General features: G+C 44.0%; 2 protein-coding genes across 4 annotated transcripts in view; one reads left to right on the forward strand and one right to left on the reverse strand.

Annotated features, from left to right (window-relative positions):
- Positions 1 to 4,920: 4,920 nt before the first annotated feature.
- Positions 4,921 to 9,038, reverse strand: Mnat9 (microtubule-associated Nat9). 2 transcript variants are annotated; one of them, XM_065427641.1, is made up of 7 exons: positions 8,892 to 9,038; positions 8,707 to 8,816; positions 8,562 to 8,618; positions 8,417 to 8,497; positions 8,289 to 8,348; positions 7,201 to 7,295; positions 4,921 to 5,181 (listed from the first exon to the last, which is right to left on the reverse strand). In XM_065427641.1, the coding sequence occupies exons 1-7, from the start codon at positions 8,966 to 8,968 to the stop codon at positions 5,068 to 5,070; spliced, it is 594 nt and encodes a 197-aa protein (XP_065283713.1). In that variant the 5' UTR covers positions 8,969 to 9,038; the 3' UTR covers positions 4,921 to 5,067. The 2 variants fall into 2 exon arrangements, with proteins under 2 accessions (XP_065283713.1, XP_065283714.1); XM_065427642.1 differs by lacking the exon at positions 7,201 to 7,295.
- A 259-nt stretch (positions 9,039 to 9,297) lies between these two features.
- Positions 9,298 to 19,619, forward strand: part of LOC135898644 (DNA-dependent protein kinase catalytic subunit-like) — a 193,693-nt gene continuing 183,371 nt past the window's right edge. For both annotated transcript variants that reach the window (XM_070523647.1, XM_070523648.1), the window contains exons 1-12: positions 9,298 to 9,454; positions 9,573 to 9,710; positions 9,820 to 9,896; positions 10,700 to 10,792; positions 11,002 to 11,076; positions 12,016 to 12,124; positions 13,034 to 13,149; positions 14,315 to 14,408; positions 16,191 to 16,277; positions 17,774 to 17,931; positions 18,187 to 18,243; positions 19,126 to 19,218. In XM_070523647.1, the coding sequence (XP_070379748.1) occupies positions 9,584 to 9,710; positions 9,820 to 9,896; positions 10,700 to 10,792; positions 11,002 to 11,076; positions 12,016 to 12,124; positions 13,034 to 13,149; positions 14,315 to 14,408; positions 16,191 to 16,277; positions 17,774 to 17,931; positions 18,187 to 18,243; positions 19,126 to 19,218 (1,086 nt within the window). In that variant the 5' untranslated portion in view covers positions 9,298 to 9,454; positions 9,573 to 9,583. The remainder of the gene's footprint in view (positions 9,455 to 9,572; positions 9,711 to 9,819; positions 9,897 to 10,699; positions 10,793 to 11,001; positions 11,077 to 12,015; positions 12,125 to 13,033; positions 13,150 to 14,314; positions 14,409 to 16,190; positions 16,278 to 17,773; positions 17,932 to 18,186; positions 18,244 to 19,125; positions 19,219 to 19,619) is intronic.

Below are 19,619 nucleotides of genomic sequence, written 5' to 3' on the forward strand. Positions count from 1 at the left end.
GGGCTGTGGTCGATGCCGCCACTAGCAGTCACCACCACCCGATTGTCATTGATATTAACGACCCCCTGATATCTTTGAAGAAACATGCGCGCAGACTTTTGTGGACTATTCAAAATTTAAAAATAATTTACAGTCAACTTTCTCCTCTGTGACAGGTATGGAAAGATATTAATGTTAAAGCGATGAGACTTTGTGCAATATTGAAAGGTACCATAAAAATCTGGGTTTGTAGTCTCATCAACAAAAGGGGGTACTGATTGTCCACGGTAGAATAGTGATTGCGCACGAGATTAGACACCAAAAAGCTCCATGGAAGAAACTTATTTTCAATCAGTGACCTATTAATTTTAGTGATTATAAGTACGCTGCTGCTATTTTTAAAAGAACAGTTTCATTGGCGAAGGATAATTATGATGAAAAACGGTATATATCTTTTGTCGAAAAGTGGTAATAAAAAAAGCACTGTTTAGGTTTCTCCGCTCTTGCAAGGCCGTTGCAGTGCCCATAAATATTGACTCAGTTGTTCTGTCACCAAAAGAATTGCTACAACCATTAGATAAAAGTGCTAAAGGTTTAGAACAGCGCTTTACAAGTCAGCTGAAGGTAAACTTCGGAGGGGCTCTGTCTGTCAGGGGATGATTTTTTAGAGGTAACAATGGAAAAGCTTCACTCCCTGACACAGCTCCGGCTCCAGATGGCACTACATCACACACGTTGAAAATATTGTTTCACCTCTCCCCGCAAAACCTCTACAGTATGGTTAATTACTCCCTCATGAAAGCATGGATAGCTCATGACTGGAAACTCGCAAAAAATAACCCCCCTGCTTAAATAGCAAGGAGCGGGAATAAATATAGATGATATAAGGCCAATCGCACAAACTTCGAGTGTTGTGAAATTAATAGCTTTAGAATTTTTTTTTAATTTATAACACATTATTAAGCCCATGTCAGATTGGATTTAGACCTGGATACTCGATACGGTGCTCACATGTCGATTTAGAGAGACGCATCAAGCTTGCTCGACACAGGCGTTAGAATACAGCTTTAGTGACGATTGATTCAGCTACAGCATACGACAACGTAGAGCGTGTCATACTCCTTAACGTTTTAAATAGCATGAGTTTTCCTCAGTACATTATAACTTGGACAAATGAACTTTTAAAGGACAGGAAATTTTATTGTTTCCAAAGTGGCTTGTAGACGCAAAATATAATCAATCAAGAGGTGTTCCCCAGGGATCTGTCCTTTCTCCTATTTTGTTTACCGTTTTATTAGGCTCAGTTCCATTGTGCGATACCGTACAAGTACATTTCTACGCAAACGACATGGCATTTTTGCATATGTGAGTGATATTCACTCATTACAAAAGCACTGCAGTCACACTTAGGAACATTTGATGCTTGGTTCGCCGATATTCGAATGTTGCTCAATGTCAAGGAAAGTTCATTGATTGTGTTTCCATTGAATGTACCGGTTAATGTCTCTCATACCGTCAGGAAACAATCCTGCAAGTTGACTTTATCAAATATTTAGGTGTAATATACAAAGGAAAACTGAATTGGCGAAATCACATTGATCATGTTAAATCTAGAGCAGCACGCGCTGTTGTCATGATAAGCAGTCTTGGCAGACATCACGCTGGGCTACGCAGGCATACTCCATTAATGATTTATCGCATGTACGTTCGACCGATACTGGAATTTGTAAGTGGGCTATTCTCTGGCGGGCCAGCATGCAAAATTAACTTCCTGGAAGGCTCTCCGGAATTTTCTTGGTTTACCGAAATTTGTAGCTAACAACGTTTTATATCAAGAAGCACGACTGCCAACTCTTCCCTGCCGATTCGGCATTCTAACAGTAAAGACGTATTTAAACATTTATTAATCTTCGTTAAGACGATCACGGTTTGTATTTATTAGTGATAATAGGCCTTTTTTCGATTAGCATTGGTCCCACTTACTTATACCTAAGGTTTTGTTTGCACAAGCTGAGCTGAATCCACTAAACGTTAATATACGCGAGATTATTTGTCTAGACAAACCCTTGACTAATATAAATATTGAATTTGATGATATATTTCCATCAAATGCCACACTCCTGCACACTACATATTTAAATGGCATGCTACAAGATCAATTAACGCAATTCAGAATAAGTCATGTGATCGCGACTGATGCGTCAGTGAGTGCGGCGAAAGTGGGTGTGGGTTTTTTCTCCGAGTCCCTATGCTGATCATTTGCATTACGCCTTCTGGATTTACCACCCATACTTCTGGCTAAGCTATCAGCCGTTATCCTAGCTCTTCGAAAGCTTTCTTCAAATTATTCAACAGTGGTTATAGTGACTGATTCACTGTCAGTATGCGCAACACTCACTACATCTTCAGACACCCTACTGTATTGTGTATTGCGTGTTTTCGCCGACGGCTTACTACCACAATGGCGGGATTTGCGTTCGCCGCCTTCGTGTCTCGATGCGTCTTTGTACGTCGCACGTTCGGATAACACTTTTTCCGGTAATTTAAATACATTGCACTTCGTTTTTCGTCAACAATGTGAATATCTTTAGGTGTTACCCGCGACAATTCTTGATGGATGGGCTCTTCTGCCCTGCGAGTTTTCGTCATCTTTACTTTTATACGAGGGATTTGCTTGTGTTCAGCCGTTCAGCGCTACCGCGCTTCACGACTTCCGCAACACCAGTCAGAACTTTGCCCTGCTTATTAGTATTTGTGGTTAACGTAGCGTTAACGTAAAATTACCTGATTTTTCGAAGTTATTGTTGCGATAATCGCCAGTTAGTTTCGAATTCGCGATATTGTTGCATTGCATATATGATAGTCAGTATAATCATGTAACTCCAGAAGAAACGCTCACCATAGTACTATGCCTATGCACTGAAATCGGTAACCGCAAGGTCGCCGCCATGTTGTGCAGGCGCAGAAGACAAAATGCAATTCCTACGAGACGCACCAGACATGAAATTCTAAGCATTTCTCTGTATTGTGGCTCCATCTAGTTCAGGCACCTGCAAGTGCACTTTCATGCTGCGCCCAAGCGTCGCAAACTTTATAGGCACCAGATCTTTCGGAAAGAATATATCGAATGAGCTCTACACATTGCATGGACGTACTTTCCACGTCCAAATGCGTGTTATTTCATCATATTTTAATTATTTTACCGTTATAAAAAAAACTAATGCAGCTACATGGCAGCGCCTTTGCTGTGGCCTCTTTTTTCGCCCAGGTTTTCATCTACACTGTAAAATAACTTACGCCCTAAATGCGGATACGGGTGTAAATCGGTCTATATAACTCCCACCCATACACCCTTTTTGGTTTGGTGGTGCGAGTTGTAGACCTATTTATAGCCTTATTCACTTTTAACTTTTTCCCTACCGAGCTTTTTGGCCAAACACCAAAATATCAATTTTTTAATTTGCCTAAACAATTCTATGCATTTTGAAACAACCAAAAAATATCCTTAAAAGCACATTATCTGTAAGATACATGCAAGATATTTAAGTATGAAGAGAGGATTGGCTTCACTGCACTGAACAGCGGAGAGTCTCCGACTTTCTGTAGACCTCGTTGCAAACAATGTCTCTGGAAGTTCGGAAACAGAGCTGTGACAAGCAGGGCTTGTGCTTGTGGCAAGGGATGTCAGATCCCCAGATTGTAGACTTGGTACGGTACATTTCAACGCAAGGAATAGGGCAAAGTGTTACTCCACATTCCTCGCACCAGGTACGTGAAGCGGTTGGTTTCACGCAGAATGAAATCTGTTAGTTCATTCGTTAGAAACAATTCAAAATGCGGCGCACAGTTTGGTAGTGTAGACGTCTGGAAATAAAAGGTGGAGGCGTGCAGGCGAAGGGTACGCGTTTGTTTGTAGCAGACGCAGTGTGGTAGCCTGCGCCCGGCTGAACTTGGGGTGAGGCGGGGGGAAGGTTCGGCGACTGAGGTAAAAGGCCTTAACGAGATCGTTATGAGTTGTCAGATTGTCCCTGGTGTCCAACTCATCTCCAGTGACTCCGGCGCGGTTGACTAGGCCTCGCGCAATGGAGTGGGTGACCTCGTTGAGAATGGGGAGGTGTGGGTGGACAGGGCCCGCATGGCCGGGATCCATCTCAGGGAGATTATGCTGTCTTTAGAGTGTGGTGCCTGGCAGAGGATACGAAGAGCTTGGGGAGAAATACGGCCTTTGCTGAAGTTAGTGACGGCTGAGCGAGAGTCACACACGATGGTGCGACAGGTGGGATCTAGAGTGGCCAGAGCGATGGCCACTTCTTCAGCCGTCTCGGCAATGGGGGTAGTGACGCTGGAGGCGTGGTGTAGGACTCCATCGCGTGTGGCGACGGCCACAAATTGTGTGCCATGGGAATATTGGGCTGCATCAACAAAGGTGACGCCAGGTACATGAGCAAGGACTTTATGACCGCTCCGGCCCGAGCTTATTGGCGCCGGGTCCTGTTATATTCAGAGTGCATGTTGACTTTTTTTTTTCAGAGTTGAGTTATTGCCGGCACGTGCATGCACAGAGGAGGATGCCAGTTTTAAATCCCTGTGGCCAGCATCGAAACGTTACTCAACTAAAATGAAAGCTATAAATGCGTTTTTTTTTTACTCCACCATCTGCTGAAGCCAAAAAGAACTAAACATATTTATCAGGTATCTTGACTCTGACTGCGTACAAGCGCTTGTTCCAGCGGGGACGAGCCTAGCTCATCTTCGGTGGGAGCGGCACAAACCTATGGATGAGCTCAGCTCGTCTAAGGTAGGAAAAGTGTTAAGCGTGTGAATTATTTTACAGTGTATACTCAGTACAACAGCTCTATGGCATAAATAGAGGTTTGTTTGTGCATAACGAAATGCTCACTTCAACATGCACTCATAGTTGTGCCACTTAATGCGCACAAGTTTGATCAAATAAAGTTTATTCTGGGTTCACGTTTTCAGTCTGCCTGCCACTTCTCACTGTCACATGTGAACTACTAATTTCAGCTCTGCTTCATGTACAGTTATTTGCATGTTGTGTTGAGACATGTATACACCAAGAACCAGTAATTATGACAGTGAATGAAGTTTGTAATCTGGTGTAGCAGAACGCAAGGCGGTTGTCAACTGATCATTGACTTCAATATGGTATGTTGCTTCTTCAAAAACACTGCTTGTCGATACCTGCAACAAATAAAATAGATGAAGTCCCATCAAGGCAAATGGTACATACAGACATTTAATCCAGAACGCTGTGGGCAGCAAACATATCCGAAGCAAATAGTATTCCAATGTGTTACAATGCCTAGATACACCTGACATTCGATACAGAGAAGAAACTCTGCAGGTGACACAAGCCTGCTAAGCAGGTACACTCGAACCTCGTTATAACGAAGTTGAAGGAGAAGCTTAAATTAATTCACTTTATCCATTTTACTGCAGAATATGCCCAATGTTATGCACAACTTTAACGTGGCTCCGCGGCCCGCCGAATCGCTACGCCGACGCGTGTGCGATGAAAATTCAATAAAGCAAACAGCAAAAGACTTTCTGGCGTGCGCAACATGTGACTTTTAGAACCTGACGCGATAGCCTTTACGATGGTGTCCATATGATCCATTGTGATGGTCTTTTGCCTCCACATCCCACTTAGCTCGCTCATATTGTCGTGAAACTGGCGAAACGGCGACGCGGTTGAAGGGAACCACTAGCACACTGTTCGGCTATCAGCTTGGCACAGTGCCCGAAACGCGGACGCATTCGGCCCTTGAAAGCGAAACGATCTGATCCGCCTCTTTCTCGTGGCCCCGCGGCACCGCTGTGCGAGCGCGCCAGCTTGGCTTGGCCGGTTCGTACCGGTTTCACCCAATCTCGGAGGTGACGCCTAGCTGCATCAGCACAGCGCGCCACACTGCAGTGAGATGAGAGAGAGAGAGAAGTGTAAGCGCTGGCTTTTAGCACGCCGTGCACCAGCATCATCACCGATGTGTGGAACGGTGCCGCTATGCATGACCTTTCAAATGGCGATCTCGGAGGGTGCGCCTAGCTTCGCCAGCTACTTTCCGCAGAGAGAGAGAGAGAGAGAGAGGTGCAATAAGAAAGAAGTGCTGCTTGTGAGCAGCGCTGACACATTATTAGACGTTCAAATACTGTACTGCCCCGCCACAGGAATGCCAAACCCAGCAGAAACCGATATGCTTGAAGCGCCATGGCTGGTATTTTTGGTTTCAGAGGCAAATCTAGTTCGTTATATTTATTAACACAACAACTTTACCCCGTTAAAACGAGGTTTCAAATACACGGATCTCTATGGAAATTTCAACGCAAACTGCATTTACTTTGTTATATCCATTATTTCGTTATATCCTGTATAGTTAAAACGAGGTTCAAGTATATTTTTATCGTACTCTAAAAAGAGAGATTTATTAGAACGTAAAAGATGAGATATATGGAGGCTTGAACTACTTTCTTATAGCCATCATTGAGGTAAGGGTTGGGGCATAGTAAAGGTTGAGCACACTGGGCCCGTACCCCCTTCATGCACCCGCCCCCCTTTCCCAAAAAAATTCTTTGCTACAGCACTGGGCTTCTTCGATTTGTCGTCCCCGACTGTCCAGGACTTCCCAAGACACTGCATATGCAATGCTAATTAGCTGTCAAAACCGGTTAATCAATAAGCCCACTGGATGGTAACAGAAGGAAAGGAAGAAAGTAATGGTGATGATGATAAGAACAAAGCAGATTTGCATGAATAAAAAAAAACTAGGAACATTTATTACAATCGTACATCCAGTTCTTTTTATCATGAAGCCCTTATTGCCTTCACTGCCTGACGGCAGAATATTTCCGCCATGAACCCAAAAGGACTTTCAGAAAGCGATCGGTAGTTGATTCATGTCTGTCGTCCTAAGGATCCCACTAGTCATAGGGCTCAAAATCATTCATGGTTCTCATACATGCAATGCATTTGTAGGGTTGTAAACAGTAATGATTCTTTCATTTTTCCATTCTTTCTACCCCAGATTTCATAGGCTTGCACAAAATCATGTCCCTGCTATCATTGGCACCAGAAGATTCATGGGACGAAGGACAAAAAGATTAATGGATTCAGAGGAAAGAATTTTTTAAAGAAATATGGCGAATATAGTCTCTTAACAATGCAACAATCATTCACATTGTGAGTAATTGTAGGTTTTGCCTTACCAAAGTAAATCCTATGCTCTCGAACAACCTTCGACTGACTTCATTGATCAATTTTATTTTGGCTGAGAAAGCCATGACATGAAGTTCTTCAATACCTGTAATGATCAACAAAAGTACCATGTGGACTACCTGAAGCACTTTTTCATACATTAGGCAATGTATACTTTTCATGACACTGCATGAATGCCTTTTTAGCACAAAGCCAGTACATGTTTTTCTTCGAAATGAAAAAATGGTCACAAAGGCTTGCATTGTGTGTTTCAGAAACACAAAAAACATTACTGTGTTGACAGCTTCTCTTGACCTGCATTTTTTTTACAAGACTGGCTAAAATTTGTACCTTTGGTAATGTGCAGATTTCACCTGTGAATAAGCAAGGGTTCTGATATTTTCCCAGACAAGCTAGCATTTTTCAATATGGCAAGGCCGTGTAGGTTAGCTTTTTTGTTTTTTCACTTGCAGCAACATTAAATAATTTATTTTATACCGGTAGTGCAGTTTATCTGCAATATGCTTGTGTCTTCAGGGTTCAGATAGTGTCAATCGGTTCTACCTCTATGTTTTGATCTGTTTTCATCATTGCTACTCCTCAAAATAAGCTGCAGGTGTTTTCCTGCCTTACCTCGCTAATAATTCCGAATGTCTCAGTCAAACCAAGCTGACTACACGTGGTTTTCAGGGCAAACTACCTGTTGAACACACTTTGTCAATACATGCACATCCCCTGCAATACTTTGTTTCTAGTGCCAGTACTCTTGGTACTTTCGGTAATTCCAGACAAGCTTTCGACTCAAACCACCAGACGCCCAGAGCAGTGCTGTCACCCTAGGATGCCTCGATGTCCTCCTCCCAGCATGCAGCTCCGTAGCGAGGGAGGGGGTGAGCATTGAGGCACCCTATTTACCGTTTTTCACGCTGACCCTGATCATGCGGTCTGTTATTTTTTTCGCTATGTACGACCATTAACTATGATGGCACGTAACGAAATCTGGTGCATTACATTACCAACACTTAACGGATCTAAACACTTAGCTTTCAAGTCGCATCGACAGTAGTAAGGGTGCATCAAAGCTTGAAAATTCACCCACCGTATCTCATCATCAGATGAATCGCCTCCTTGCCACGGCCTTTCCGGCGTTTTGACGACTCTGTGGTCAGACAAGCAGGACACAGTGCGTCACACACTCTCTAGTTCAAAACAACAAGAGCAACGCACCTGCAATCATAACCTCAATTTCTGCGTCACGAGGACGGTCCTGGTCGTTGAAGAATAGGTTGACGTCGCCGATCATCGCCTCTAATGAAACGACAACACTGTTAGTAGCGTGCCGAGACAAACTAGAGCAGAGTTCCATACAAACCCACTTCATCCTTGCTACTTTCGTATGTTTCCCGGTCCAAGATGATAAACGTGCATTCTGGAAAGCAGTATCATCGATCTGTTAGCGGTTACGGTTTGCACTCCTAGCCAATTTTGCTAGGAAGCGGTAAATCTTGTTACTCAACTGTCTTCGTCCTCTAGCCACGACTTCTGCATCTCGTACTCTTGCTCCAGGCTCAGGGGTTCTGAAGCTGTCATCGCTTGCAGGTAAGGGTCCTTCATCCATTCGTGATACCTGCGGCAGTTGCAACGTAGTGCGCGTCTTTTTCCGACGAGTTTGCCTTTGAACTCGCTGAATTTCAATACGTACTTTGCGACATGATATTCTCTGTAAGGAACCAGGACCACGCTCTGAGACCAAACTTGAGTTTTCGCGTTTATTCTCATGTTTGTTTACGTTTACAGCGTGCTCCCGAATCCACGTGATTTTAGCACAATGTATGCACCCGGAAAGATTCTTTTCCTACCGCGTTTGGAGAAACTAAAAAAAAAACTTAGTAGATGCAACCGAAAGCGTGCTTACCTTCTCTATTCGCTCACAAAATAATCGAAAGTGTTGCAGTTAATTAAATGCTTGATTCATTTGTGCTTATAATTGCTGTTATTCCTAACCAAAACACCTTCATCAGGACAAGAACCAACCCTCTACTGACGCGCGCAAGTAGCTTTATGCATGGCCTCAAAGATTTCAGACACTCACGTTGTATACTCGCAGAGGCCACGCTTTGTGTTGTTTTGTTTTCACTCGCACACACGTGCTTTCTTACCGCACTTCATCTCTTCATGGTGTACCTTTTGGATGGCTGAACGGGCAAACCACTTTAGGAACGCTGCATGGCCTGTTTCGTTTTTGGCAGCTCATCTAGACTCCTGGTGAGCAGTTAGCCGCTTGCATTTAAACCATGGTTAACCTTTCGCGTTAGATTAAAGCAGTGCCCGCTACTTTGTTCTTACTAACGGTGCTTGACAGAGATTACTCCTTCACCATTAGGTACTTCAAGAATGACTGAACAGATTCGCGAGGCGCTCCTTAAGCTACACGCCTCAGAAAGACCTGACGAGGCGCTGACTTTGGTTGATGAAGTCGACCGTACCTGTCAAGACCAAGCCTTCTCTGATAAGGACGAAGGTTTGTCTGCTACTGTCACCGAACACGGTTGCTTGCCAGCGTCGGGCATTTACACCGTGTACTGTCGCCAGAAAAGAAAAATAGTGAATCGGTCTTTTGTTTAACGCAGGTTACATTACGACCCTGCTCGTCAGCGATGAAAAGAGCCTAGTTTCCTTCCTGAAAAGATCCATCGTCAGCGAACAGGTGGGTCGATGTGCTCGCTGCCGGCACTCAGTCATAACCGTGGACTGACACCCCACGTGCATTGCCCCCTCCCCCAAAACAGAAGTATGCAAACAAGTTGCCCTACGTGGGATATCACTAAATATTACACAAAATACGCTGGTTCGATAAATTATTTCACCTCCATCCCTTATGTTCGTCAAAAATAACGAAAGGGGAAGTCAGTTCTGAAGAGCAATCTTTCCCACAACACACAAGAAAGCTTGAAATCAAGTTTTCCTAATGTGACATGCAAGGAAAGCAGCAGCAGCAGCCCACACAAGTAAAGCTTGCCTTGGCAACATCAGTACACACCTATGGGACAAGCACAACCCAGGCCTTAGACGAAGGTCAAGGTAAAATATGTTCGCCGGCATCCATCTCATAGCCACGTTTAGGCTTACAATAGGCTAATGCACAACATTTTGCCCTTTGGTTCATGTTTATTCTTTATTTGTACACCAGTTTAGCATGTTTTTGTTGTTGTTTTCTCACAAAGAAGGCCATTCTATTTTAATGACTGCATGGCTACATATGAATATTCCAGTGAGCTTCATGCAAAAGCAAGGACAATGTATTGGGTTTTGCTTTATCTCCTTCGTGTTTGAGTTATTACTCTCTAATTTGTGTAACTATATATGTAACGAGTCTCTAGGTGTACTAAGTGTACCGTTTGCTTGGTTGGCTTTTGTGGCTGTCGTGCATTCATGGAATAAATAAAACAGCTGAAGCGTACTTCACAGATCACTCAACGTGTGGGTAAATCTTGCCACAATTCGTTTCAGCTGAAGGATGCCAAGGCGAAAGGTCTTCAGCTCCTCACTGGCTGGTTCGAAAAAGTCCCATCGCACCTCTTCAGCCATGCCATGGTTGTTAAGGTTTGTCCCATCACAGAAATTCATAAAGTCACTATACTGGAAAAAAAAATCTTGTATAAACATGAGTTACACAGAGAGCTCCTTACATCATTTCCTGCTGATTTGGTGGCTCAATCTTTTTCATTAGTCAACCTCTACAGCGCCAGTACAAATGCAATGACAGGTAATTTTTTTTGTCTTTCTGTTTTTGTGTCGTTGCCACTACACAGGATGTCGGCACCCAGCTGGCATTCAGAGACAAGACAGCCAAGGTGCGGTGTGCAGCTCTGGTCCTGCTGTCCAAGGTCAGCTTGCTAGTTCTTTGTTCTACCTTCTTTGTTCTAGTCGAGGCCCGATGTTCACAAATAGGCCTCGACTTGAAGCTGATCGTCGACTCCACCGAGTTGAGCACAGTGTCGCTCTTTGAATGAATAAGTCGCTGCAGATCATCAATACACCTGGGGGATTGTTGCAGACGGAACTTGCTTGAAAGACATGCAAATTCAACTCATTGCTGGAATTCAACTGAGGTGGGAAGCTTGCTTAAGTTAGCGAGGTAGCAGCAGTTGCGGATGACACGAGTACAGCCCCATCACCTGCAGCTGTTAGCTGTCTGCATCACAAGTCAAACGTGTGATGCTTGTCGACGGAGCGTTGATGATAGGTGTATGCACAGAGAAGTACAACACATGTCTAACCACATTTAAGGCTTTTGTAAGCCTTGTGTCATAGTGACACATGCTCATTCTGGACGATTTGCCAGGAGTGGGTACATACCCAGCTGCACATATTTAATTGGGCATGTCCAGTGTCGTATCCCCTATTGGCCAAAGTTGTCTAAATTTATGGGCACATGGCTCAGTGGCCCAAGTTGTTGTCTACTCGATAAGACTGCAGCCGACATCTGCAAAATTTGGGTACGAGGCAAAGAAAGCTTCACTTTCAAAACAAACATTCGCTCTCCAGCACGTTCAAGTAGATGCCGAGAGCGCTTGGACTCAAAATTGTCCAACAGCCTTTGCCGTTGGCTGCCATGGGTGTGCAGTGCCTACTTCAGTCAAGGTGAAGCGCTGCTGTCTAATTTTCCGAATGAAGTAAGAGTGTTTAGCCGAAGAACATTCTAAAATGTCATGGTTAATCTCACTAAACTTTGCTTGTTCCAGTCTGCATAGAGCCTGTGGTTATGTCCAGAGCATCGTATTTGTTCTATCTGCCTTTCTTCTTTTTTTTTTTTTTTTTGACAGGTCTTGGAATCTTGTCAGGGCTTGGACATTGGTGAAAAGCTGGACATTCCAAGCCTGATAGATCGGTTTTTCATCTTGTTGTCGCAGCCATCAAAGATGACTCCTACAGGTATGCCCTTTGTACAGTGGTAATCTGCACATTACCTGGCAGTTCCACTGTCACCAAAGACTGCATAGTATATTCGATCTGCCAGCTTTTATCATTTTGTCATAAAAGGCAGGTGTTTTGTAGCTTGATAGCGATTGTCATTATGATGCCACCAATCAAAATTTTTGTCATTTGTGACCGAATTATGACAAAACAGATTTCAGTGGAATACAAGTGCAAGTGACCGACATTAGCACCTGTAAGAATCATTGCACAGGTGAAACAGCATGACTTTGACAACAATAGAACCCAGCCCGAGATTGCAGTGTATTGTGCTCACAATACAGTGTGCATTGCTGCTGATAAAATCTGGCACTAGATTAACAAGCGAGCCAGGACATTTCAATTTTAAATCGAAGTCTTGCAGGCCCATGCAAGGCGGCGGGCATGTGCATGCAGCTTTTGATCGTATATGTTTGAAATTTGCTTTCACTCATAATTTTGTAGGTGCTCTTTCTGCTTCGAAAATTCTTTTATCCGGGTATGCGATGCTGCCACCTCATGATGGCTGCATGACCCATGAGACTCGTGCCATTTGTCATAAATGTCGTATTTTGCCTTGCATAAATGCAAGACAAACAAAACAAGCTCAGCCCTCTCCCAATTTTCCCAGTATATGATCTCTATCAAGCGTTGAGGCTTTTTCTAGTACAAATCTGTGTGTGACAAAGTAGCTTAAAGTGAAAAAAAAATTACACTTAGCTTTTCACATTATCCTCAGCAGAATCACTGCAGTGGTAGCCACGGTGGCGGTCCTTTTAATCACTGTCCAGGAAATTGTATCCCGAATTTCAGCTGTCGATCCAATTTTACGTCATCTTGTTCTTCAAGCCAAGAAAGTGAGGTGCACCTTGTTGTCACTATCTGCAGTGAAGGTTGAAGTGCTGTGTGTCCTGGGCATCATCGCTGAGCACCATCCAGCAGCGGCCAATCCGTACAGTGACAAACTGCTGTCTCTGTACCTCGGAGAGTTGAAGCAGCTCAGGGTAAGTGTCTTTATGACCGGACGCAGTAGTGCATACCTGCACGTCTATTTCAACCGTGACTCGCTGTTTGCCCCCTCTAGTAGGTGCACAACCAGCAATCATTGCCTGCCGTCTCCTTCCGATCTTTGCAACCAGCTGTTGTCATAAGCAAGTTATTCTGGTCTCTCAGTGAAACTGTGCATCTAGTCCTTTGTTTCATTTTTTTATTCCGTTCTCTTATAGAAAACAGCAGGGGCCAGAGAGAAAAAGTGAACATTTGTTTCACTTGAAGGGTGTCTGGGCCCCCTGCTACAAGGCAGACAGTAAACATGGTAAACAGATAAGAAAACATAATGATACGTGCACAATGCGTGTTTCTTGTGGGCGATGCATGCGGATGCCCTGACGAAGACGACGAATGCTCTCTGGCTCTCGAGTTGTCGGCTGAACTGGCCAGCGCTGCAGTTATCCTTTGTAGATATACTTTGTAAATAGTCTCCAGCTCTTAATCCTTCGTTTGCGTAACGATATTAAACATACATACACATAGTGAAATAATCTACTTTTATACCCCATAAGGGAGGTTTCACATAGTATTGTAAAAGAAATGTGGTTGCTTGCAAAGTCATATCTACCCATAATCAAAAGGCGAGGAAGGAGAAAACATGTTTGTATTAGGGCATGTACTTTGAAGAATGTTAATATGGATTTGTGCAGATAAAAAATGAACACTTCTATTTCGCATAACCATGCATAATCATTTATTAGCAGTATTGAGGCCAATCTCGGCCACCCAAACCTTGATTTCTCGAAGAGTCCAGTTCTCTCTTCCTTCAATATTTTCAAGCAACATTCTGCGTGTGAGTAGTTCTTTTGTTACAAACCATAAATTGCTTCACATGTGTATGTGTACAGCCTGTGGTAACGAAAACAGAGCTACTGCCCGTGATCGCAGCCAACTCATGGACGTCTAGTCGGTTCCCTGCTGCACCTGTACAGCTTAGTAGCTCTGCAGAAGGAGTCCAACTGATGCCTTTCCCCCCACTGCGTCTTTCTAGCACTAGAAGTTGCGTCAGTGCAATGCAACTTATGTAGAATGTGAAAAAACTTTGTTCTCCTAATGACTTTGAAACCAAAGGCTGTGCATGTATGGGAAGTTGTCTACAACCAAGTTTTCTCTGTGCAGAAAACTGGAGCCGGGAAAGAAAGGACGGCCTTAGCCGGCTGCCTTCAAGGCTTGTCCGGTTACCTCCACAGCTTTGGCACTGGATTCGAATCAGGTGACATGCCACTTCATTGCCTGGCACTGGCTTACTGGCTGCGGCTTTCCGCTGAGTACGAGGTCGTAGGTTCATTTGCCGGCCGTGGGAACCACATTTCAATGCAAAGACAATCATGGGCCATGAATTGCAGAGTACGTTCTAAATTTACTTAACCGCAGTGTGTGACTGGGCTCGCCGGCAATCGATTGCAAAAAACCACACCAGCAGATGCAATACTAACAGAAGGAACTGGATGCCAGCTGTTGTGTCCGTTTCTTCTGTCTGTCCTCCATATGCTGGTGCACTGTCCCGTGCGTTATAGAAAAAGATGCCGTGTATTTGTGAGAAGGTTCCCAAACTCGACAAGCCTTGGGCATGGTTACGGGCAAGCACATGGTGATGCCCGTAACAATAACCTTGCAGACCGCAATGCTCACTCTTTCTCACCACCTGTAACTCCCATCCCGTCCTGTAATTCCCATCCTTCTCAACCCCTGGTCTGTTCTCATGGCCCGGAAAATCTATCCTCCGGCGGGACACGGGCCCTCACGGCCCCCCACGTGCCTGCTCCTCTCCCCAGCAATCTTTCACGTGTGGTGGAAGTCTCTCTGTAGACTCCGAGCTTGGCAGTCCTTACACCAGCCACCATTTGTTCTTGAGGTCAACCACATGAAGACAATGTCCACTGTTTGAAGCGCTCTGCTCGTGCATCCACAATCATCTGGTTACGTCATGCCCTGGGCAAAGTTCGCAAAATTGTACTTAGGGATGTGGACTTGTGAAACGACCAACCTGAAGACTATGAAGGGTGGCTTGTGGACAACACATTTTATAAGTCGCTTTAGCAGTATCTGTACAATATTGCTGACATGCTTATGTTTCATTTTGATGTTATGCCATATGTAAACCTAAGTAGATCAAAGAAAAATGGGAAGGAAATAACACTCGGCAGTCAAAATTAATACACAGTACTCCACTGTGGCATCCCTCACGGCCCACTGTATCAGCTTTGCACAATAAATTACATAATTAAATTTGTTTACCATGCTGTGCACTTCTGCATATTCTGCTCCTGTGAAGTATCACAGCCACGACAAACCCAGCAGTCATATTATAGGACTCTGCACCAAAACTATTTCGGTTCTGTAAACTGCATCTGTTAGAGCATTGAAAGTGGGAAAATGGGACGTATCAGTCTACAGCTTGTGGGAAGTCGTTACAGTGTGACCAAGTGTTTTGCAAAAGTGCTACTCGCAAATTAGTGCTATACTACTACTATGTGGCCAGAAGGGTTTTTGGCACTGTGTAGATAGTAAGCTTATCACAGTGCCAGAAATGCTTACAGCCATGTGCGTCGATGCATTTGATGCCGAGTCACACAATATCTCCCAAAACTGATAGTAGTGTCTCCGAAAATGATTAACCAAGAATACTGGTCCAGATTATGGTCGCACACAAAATTAACCCACAGCAAGCGTCACGAAAACATTCTTTGTCGCCATCTTGTGATGGCATTGATGGTGCGTGTGCCAGCTGTGATGGCGGGCTGTTGCCATTGCCACAAATGTGGTTTTGGTTTTGTATCCAAACATAATGTGCAAGCAAATTCTGGGCCCATTTTCTCAGAAAAAAAAAGGCGTACATCGGATTCTGGTAAATGCTGGAAGTAATTTCGGCTCCCCCTTCAACTTGTTATAATGAGGTTCTAATGCATAGCTTCTGCAGCATTGCCTGGTATGTATGAAATGGAGCTTCAATTTTTGGCAACTCTTATGCGTTCTTGGTTTCACTTTTTTCCAGAACCCGATGACTACTTCCTGCTCTTCAAGTTCATGAAGGATGCGTTGGTGCCAAACCCTGCGACGACACGTTACGACGTCCCCCGAGGTAAGGGTGCCCCTTTTTGTTGACGTTTACGCAGTGCCTGCGCACACAGAAACGGGTTCCTACATGACGAGCCTGCTGCAGGCTTGATGAGGCAGCGCAGGCATGTAGTAGCATGAGAGGCATGGACATCTGAGCCGATCAGATATGGACATATGTTCCAAGTCACGTACTTGACAGAGACCAGTCCAAGGACACGGCTGTCTGATTTTCTTCCAAGCGAGAAGGATCGTTATAGCTGGGGCAGCTACGCAGCTGCAGCATGTGCCGGCTTGGCTAAGTTTGGCCGACGTAATGCAGATCGCTGGGCTGCGTCTGAGATTTTGGTGTATATACAGTAGAACCTCGTTTATACGTTTAAAAAAATGCAAGAAAAAATGTACTAACTGGGAAAACGTACGATCCGAAGGAACTTACAGAATTTGACAGACTCGACTAGTGTTGACATCTACGTAATGTGAAGCATTGCGCGGATCATCGTGGCACGAGACGCCGACATGCGTCACGCTGGTGATGCTCTAGCAGCCCGAGGGGTATTTTGTTGTTTTCCTGTGCCGTGTTGTTTTAAGAGGGCAACGGGAAACCAAAACAAAGTCAAACTGGTGGGCGACGCCAGATACTGCCGAAGCGTAACGTGGTGCCCACATTGCGCCGACTGCAGCAGGGAACAGCGGCGCATTTGGATTATCGCCAACAAAAAACGTGCAGTATGCTACCAATGCCACTCCATGCCACGCACTGTAAAACAGATAGGTGAAACTTGCCAAGGTTGAAGACTGGGCGTGTTGGTATAGCATATTAGAGGTATGGCATGTTATAACATCAACACAGGATAACACAGGATATCATATTATAATGCGTCATAATATCGACAGAGGATAACATCAACAGGAGCGTTCGTTGTGATTACAGTGCAGCCTGACATGTGAGTGGCAACATCAGCCTAGGGCTTTGAAAATAAACGAACAGGAAAGGGGGTAACTATTCACCACATGGTGATGAACATCCACATGGCTCAAATTTATTTGAGCCACCGCTTGGACTCTGCCTTTGTCATGCTCGCCGATGGCTTCGAGGCTTGGGAAGTTCAACAAGGGTCAGTGGGTGCACAACGCCGGTTGTCAAAAGTTAGCTTCGCTGCATTGCAGGGGTGTTTTGCGTTCAAGCATACGCATTGTATTGCGGTGAAGCATACCAAAAGCGGAACCTGGTTACTGTCACGGGACACAGTATGTGTTAATTATACACTCATGCACCCGCCGTCTCCTGTCACAGTATGAGCACTGCTACGCCCAATATGTGTATTAGCACTCCTTCGGAGCTATTTCAGACATGCCTGTGGTGACTTCAACCTTTAGGCATAAGAAAAAGGATGCATTGATTTTTTCCTTTTTTTTTTCGGACTGCCTGACTTTTTGGATGTTTTCGTAACCCCTAGAGAGTCTCAAAGATCAGATGTTGATTGTATTTAAAATTCATGTCCTTTCTTCTTCAACCAGCTGCCTTGATCCTGCTGTCCAAGCATGCTGCCCTCTTTGGACAGCTGCTGTTGGACGAGTACAAGTCTCTGTATAAGCAGATCGGCCACTGGAGTCGCCACAGCAACAGGGATATGAAGTGGCTGGGAGTGGCAGCACTGGAGTCCTTTCTGCGAGAGGTGATGTCGGGTATCTTGCAAGTCACTTACGCTGATCAGTTCAGTTCACTTTATTCACTATTATTACAGTGTTAATGTAAAACCCAGCAGAGATATCTTTTTAATTTCTGAGAGAAAGAAGCGTCACTTTAACAGAACTTCTAATTTAATGGTTTCAGGCTAATAGTATTACTTCATTGTACTAGGTTTGAAGTGTGTTTCAACACGAGTTGCCATAAAGCAAAAGAAAATTTATTGCGTGTGTGTGTGTTTCAGGTCGCCGCTGCACTTGCTGAAGGAAAGGACAGAAAGGATCACTTGAATATATTCGAAGTAAGGAGCACTGTTGATGCTGCTTAGGACTTTGCTTTTCGTGTAGTTGTCACTCGACCCTCTCTGGCACAAATTTTGGTACTGAAGTGAGAAATATATCTTTTGTGAATCTAGTGACAAAAAAATAAGATTAAAAAAAAGTTGGAAGGTGATTCAATGTCTAGTTGGGATGCCAATCTACGGCTCAAAAAACAGGTGAAAATTTTTAGAAAAGGTTCTTCATTTTCAACGATATTGCCTGAAGCAGGGGTCTGCATCAAGTGGGACAACGCAGCACTGGCGAATGTACCATGTCCGCTTCTTTGCTACCTGTAATGCTGAAGTGTCAGTACTTATTCACAAAGAAACAGACTCACCGCAAATTTTGAAGATGTGTTTTGTTGCTAAGAAAATTGTTTCAAAGCTTTTATGCACCTTCTGAAGTCATCGCTTGCTCAAAACAATCAAGCAGACAGCATCGCTGAGATCGGCTCAAAACGTAGAAAATGCTCTAGATCCATTTTTGCTGAAGCAGGAGGAACCTCTGCATTATTTTTTTTATTTTACAAAGTTTCTATAAGATGACAACACCTTCCTGTAGCGGGAATAATGCTTCCCTTGCCCGTCTTCCACACCTATAGGAGGTTGGAACTATACTAGCCACCGTCGGTGGAAGGCTTAGGAAAATGGGCTGCTGGATGCACCAAGTAGGCATCAGCTTACAAAACATCATTGTGGAAGCTTCTTTATCTAATCTGAGTAATGTTGACCAGTGTTTCTACAATAATTAGGTGCTGCCTTTAACAGTGGGCCATACTTCCCAATTTTCTGTGTGAGAGTGTTGGACTTGGCATGAAGAAATGGCTTTATCCTGTCCCTAATGTACCCTGTTTGCACTTGCAGTATTTCATTCAGGAGTTCCAAAAGACACTGCGATCAGAGACAAACACCCACAACCTTGCTGCAGCCTTGAAGGGATACGGTCTTCTAGCTCTGGTATGTGTAGTGTGCTTCGCTACCACGTTGCATTTAAATTTTTGCCGAGTTTAATGTGAATGTGTGAGCAGCCTCCGTTTGGCTAGTTGGCCAAACCTTTAATAAAGGGCTGCTAAAGAGAAACACAAAATCAGTTTCGACTGATAAAGCTTTGTTTAATAACACTATTTTCATTAATTTCACGGCAACATTATTAGAATTAAATTATTAGAAAAGAGAGTGAAGGTGAAAGTTAAATTTTAAATTTTGCTCCAAGAAGTCAGCAATACGTCACCGTGATGCAGTGCTGCCAACTGTAGGGAAATTTTTCTGGATCTAGATATTTTATGCATTGTTAACAGAAATTGGGTATCTTGTGTGAATTTAGCAAAATCTTGCACTATGAGAAACGACTGCCGCAA

The sequence above is a fragment of the Dermacentor albipictus genome, chromosome 8, assembly GCF_038994185.2.
Source record: "Dermacentor albipictus isolate Rhodes 1998 colony chromosome 8, USDA_Dalb.pri_finalv2, whole genome shotgun sequence".
Classification (NCBI taxonomy): domain Eukaryota; kingdom Metazoa; phylum Arthropoda; class Arachnida; order Ixodida; family Ixodidae; genus Dermacentor; species Dermacentor albipictus.